Genomic DNA, 4732 nt, shown 5'->3' on the forward strand with positions numbered 1-4732 from the left:
CTCTTCCGAGGTCGGCAGAATTCCGGGGGCTGGGGGTGCCTTCCTACACGGAGGCTCCTTTCTCCTCTTCACCGTTCACATTCACACACAGGCACGAGCCCTACAGGGGGTGATGCCGTGTAACACCACTACACGTGCACTTTTTAAAGACCGGGTCTTACTGACTAGTGGAGATACACGCTGTGAACTCAGCTATGTAGCTGCTGCCGAGGTTAGGAGACGGGACATCGCTGCAGTCTCAGGATGCCCTTCGTGACTGTGTTTTTAAAATAAGTCGGTGGCCACGTGCACTCACCAGAGAGGCAGGTGGGGCTGGGGAGGGAGGGAGAAGAAGGCTACCCTCAGTGGGTGTGGGCACATCGCGGTCCCTTCCCTCCCACTTTTCTATCCTGTTGGGGTTGTGGGCGTGCACACACATGCACCTGGTGTGCTTTCAAGCCCCTAGGGCCAGGATTTGAACCACGCAGTCGGCCACGTGGGATCCAGCTCACTTAACTAGGCCACGGGACTGGCCCTGTGATGGGTTTTATTTTTTAATTTTTTTTTAACTGAGATTTTTGTTATAGGGTGTGTGTGCTTGCTGGAAAGACAGAGACAGACAGAAAGCCAGAAATTACCCCCCTGGGGGATGGCCAAGCCACAGTCCCTTATCCTCCATTCTACTCTTGGGATTTTGCGCACACATGCACACATACCCAGCATGAGGTTTTTTTTCTTTTTTTTTTTTTTTGAAGAGGTTTTTGCTATAGGGTACATGCGCTCACCAGACAGACAGAGACAGAGAGACAGAAAGCGAGAAAACACCACCCGGGGGGATGGCCACACTGCAGTCCTTTCTCCTCCATTCTCCTCTCAGGATCTTGGGCTCACACGCACACGCGCCCAGCGTGAGTTTAAGCCACCGGGTCCGGGACTTGAACTGTGGTCGACTACGTGGGAGTCCAGTGACAGCCATTATGCTAACTGCTGGTCCCCCCGGCCTGAGTTTTTTTTTTTTTTTGAACCCCCAGCCTGAGTTTTAAGCCACCGCGTCTGGGACTCGAACCGCGGTCAGCCATGTGGGGGCCTAGCAACAAAACTCTTACTCCATCTGCTGGTCCCAAGTTTCTAGGAATGTGTAGAAGCAGCTCGCCATCTGCTTTATCGCCCGTGCCTGTGTGTGTGTCCGTATGCACATGCTCACTGCTGCAGAAGACAACACTGCAGCACCCAGGCAGGGCCTCAGCCCACGTGTCTCTTCTTGCGAGGACTTTTCTCCCGTGGGCGTAGTCCATTACCAGTTCAGACGTTTTGTGTCGTGCAGATAGCATGCAGTGTACTGTGGTCATGCTCCCCAAGTCGTCCCTCAAGTGCCTTCTGTAGTCGGGTGTAAGTCCAGGGTCCAGTCGAGGCCCACAGCGCCTCCTGGGGTGGTCGTCTTCACTCTTAGCTCGGAGTCCGAGTCCAGCGTGCTCGCTGTTACTGTGGAGCCACCTCAGCGCTCAGAGTCGTGGGCCCTCGCCCCCTCCTCTGTCTTTCGAGACACTTGGACTTTGAAGAGCCCGGCACACTCCCGTTGTGAAGTGTGTGGTTTCTGGGGATTGTCTTCATATTACCTTGTGACCAGATGTGGGGCCGATGCTTTCGGCAAGAACACTACGTGGGCACTGCCCCCTTTCCTGTGGCGCCCCTCGGGGTGCTGCTCGTTGCTGGTAATGCTGTGTGTCATCCCTCGGGTCCGTGGTGCAGCCCAAACTCTCGGCAGTCCAGGGGCCGTGTCCCTCCATGATGAGGCGGCGTCTGCGGGCTGGGGCTTTCAGGGCCACATGGCCATCTCAGGTCCTAACGCCTTTTACCCACTGGATTTGCTGCTTTGGGTGACCCTCCCTTGAATCAGTTCTCTCACGGGGGTGGGTGGCAGAGTGATTGGGGACCTCTGTTGGGTGGATTCGGGGAAGAGCAGAGGAAGCCCCTTCCTGGGGTGACTGTTTGGCAGGAGGCCCTGAGTGGGCAGTGGCTGTCCTGGACTCCTGTTGAACAGGGCAGCTTGGCAGCGGCCATGCCTGGACAGGGCAGGCTGCACTGCAGCCCTCTTGTTCTTCTAAGGGCGTGAGCTGAGCTCAGCCCCCACAGTAACCCGTACGGGACTCCCTCTCTGGTCGGCAGAGATCTGTGCCCTGGAGCCAGGGCCTCGGTGCTGCACGCCGTCCTTGCATAGCATGGAGGGCAGGAGGCTGGACCCCGCGGGTCAGGGCAGGGGAGGGGCCTGCCATGCTGGAGTGATGCGGTGGGCTAGTGAGGACCAGGAGCAGTGCCAGGGCGGGAGGCTGTGCGTCTCACCGTGGGGCCTGGTCGTGCAGCCTCAGTGAGCGTGCCAGCTCTTGGTTCCCCTTGCTGAGAACGAGTCTGGCTGACCACGGCTCCTCCTCGCCCCTCCGCAGATGGGCACTTCAACCCCGAGGTGGTCAAGTACCGGCAGCTGTGCTTCAAGTCGCAGTACAGGCGTTACCTGGGCGCGCAGCAGCAGTACTTCCACCGGCTGCTCCGGCAGATCCTGGCCTCGCGGAGCGTGAGTGATGGCGGGAGTGTGGGGGTGGGGTGTGACGTGGCCGTGAGCCCACGGGGGCCCGGACTGCGAGGCAGACTGGACACCACCAGGAGGAATGCTGCCAGTTCAGCCACGGTGTGTCCTTGCTAAAAATGGGTTTCACAGTGGACCCTGATTTCAAGGGCGTTCAAACGAAAAAGACACGCAGCTTACGGTCGCTGCCATGCCATGGCTTCGGTGCTGTCACGACGGGCCGGGATTTCCTCCCTGCCACGTGGCAGTCAGGAGTCAGAGGCTCCAGAACCAGGCAGGTGTGCAGACCTCCAGATACGCTGACTGACGACTAGCAACCACGCCCAGTGGCCCATGGGTGTGGACCCCTTGGTGATGCTTAGAGACAGAGTTGTTCCAACTTCACCCGGTTCTTCGTGCTTCAGAGTAGACGTAGTTGAGTGTTGGAAGTATTCGTTTGGGGAGGAGCGATCAGCACTCGGATTTGGGGTTTCTGGTGTGGGGTAACCAGATAGCATGTCTGTCTTCGCGGTGGGGTGGGGGTTGAGCTTGTTTCACACCGAGGGAAAGAAAGCGTGCCCTACAGACTTCACGACCAGACTAGTGCTGACCTGTCCCATCTCTTCCAGGACCTGCTGGAGATGGCCCGGCGCAGCGGCCCCGCCCTCCCCTTCCGGCAGAAGCGCCCTTCGCCATCCTGCACCCCCGAGGAGCGAGAGTGGAGGACCCAGCAGCGCTACCTGAAGGTCCTGAGGGAGGTGAAGGAGGAGTGCGGTGACACGGCCCTGTCCTCCGACGAGGAGGGTGAGCGTCCCGGTGTCGGTTCACGCTGCGTCTTGTCTTTCTGCGTGGGGCGAGTGGTAGCCATCGATCTTCCCGGCGTGGAAGGCCTCTTAGCCGGGCCGGGGCGTGTGGTGGGACTCTGGGCCTCCGAAACATCGCGTGACTGGGTGGGAGTGACTGGCCTCGTGCTCACGTGGCGTCTGAGCGTAGACGGGAGTGGTTGGACACAGCAGTCCAGCAGGGCTCTCCCACAGCTGCCTGCTGGGTCCTTGTGCCGCTCAGGGACCTCCTTCCCCTGTGGCCATGGGCTCTGCAGGGCCACCCCACCCTGGGGAAGTCTGTCCTAGGAGAGCCGTGATGACCAAGTGCACCCCAGCTGGCCTGGACGAGGGTCAGAGGGTCTGGAGCCCTGGCTCGCTGCTGGTGGCCTGGCCGTGGGAGCCCAGGTGGCCACCCACCCCATCTCCCCCGTGGGAGTCCACCGACGTGTGGAATTCACAGACACATTCTTTTGAAGATGTCAGCTCCTGGCTTCCCAGCTCTCCAGCGCGGCCCCCCAGCCCCGCGGTGCCTCTGAGGGTGGTGCCCACGCTTTCAACCACGGATATGAAAACTGCAGGTGAGGGCTGGCTGCCACCGCCGTCCGGGACGCGCAGCGTAGGTCTGAGCGCTTCCTGCATGGGATGTGGCTCGACTCCACGCTAGGTGGCCTGTGCGCATGCCTTCCCACTGGGCGGCCCGGGAAGTTTTCCGTCATCTTTTTTTTTACGTTGGAGGTTGGCCTTCCCCCTCCTGTTGTGTGGAAAATGTTCCTGCCGGCTCCCTGGACTGAAGAGGGCAGGCACTCGAAGTGGCCATGCAGGGGTGATCGGGCAGGTTGTCCTGAGGTGCTGCGCCATGTGTCTGGGGATCGGACGGGGTCTTTATTTGGACCTGGACTCCAGAAGGGAGCAGAGTGACCTTGGCCAGCTGTTGGTGTGTAGGAAAGTGGGACTTCGATCCCATGGCTGTCCCGAGGGTCTTGGTCCCTGTAGTTGATGGGAGTGAGGGACTCCGAGAAATACCCCAGTGTCCAGCGGCCGGGAAGCTGCATGGGAGTGGCGTGGTGGGGGTGGCCCAGCCACGGGGTCTGGCTCGTTTTCTCTCAGATAAAGTGGAGCTGGGGGACGGTGACCTGCGGGTGATGCTGAGGAAGCACCATGAGAAGCGCAAGCGCCAGCCGGTAAGAGCCGAGGGTGTGCCGCACTCTGCTGCCTCCCTCCGGGCGCTGTGCTCAGGAGCTGTGGGCGTTGCACCTCGGCTTGTGCCTGTCATCGTCAGGCGGGGCAGCCAGGGCGGCCAGTCAGCGTCGGGGCTGAGACGGCATGGCCCGTGCTCTGACGCGGCGTGGCTCGCCCTCAGCAATGGACC

The 4732-nt window shown here is 60.4% G+C and overlaps 1 protein-coding gene across 1 annotated transcript in view; it reads left to right on the top strand.

The window, feature by feature from the left end:
• Window positions 1–4732, top strand: part of NFRKB (nuclear factor related to kappaB binding protein) — a 23180-nt gene that overhangs the window by 3368 nt on the left and 15080 nt on the right. Inside the window, 5 exon segments of the mRNA XM_027772703.1 lie at window positions 1–10; window positions 2421–2548; window positions 3169–3343; window positions 3840–3941; window positions 4471–4544. The exon segment at window positions 1–10 is cut by the window's left edge and continues 222 nt beyond it. Of these exon segments, the coding sequence (XP_027628504.1) occupies window positions 1–10; window positions 2421–2548; window positions 3169–3343; window positions 3840–3941; window positions 4471–4544 (489 nt within the window).

This window comes from Tupaia chinensis, unplaced genomic scaffold, assembly GCF_000334495.1.
Source record: "Tupaia chinensis unplaced genomic scaffold, TupChi_1.0 Scaffold000292_1, whole genome shotgun sequence".
Classification (NCBI taxonomy): Eukaryota; Metazoa; Chordata; class Mammalia; order Scandentia; family Tupaiidae; genus Tupaia; species Tupaia belangeri.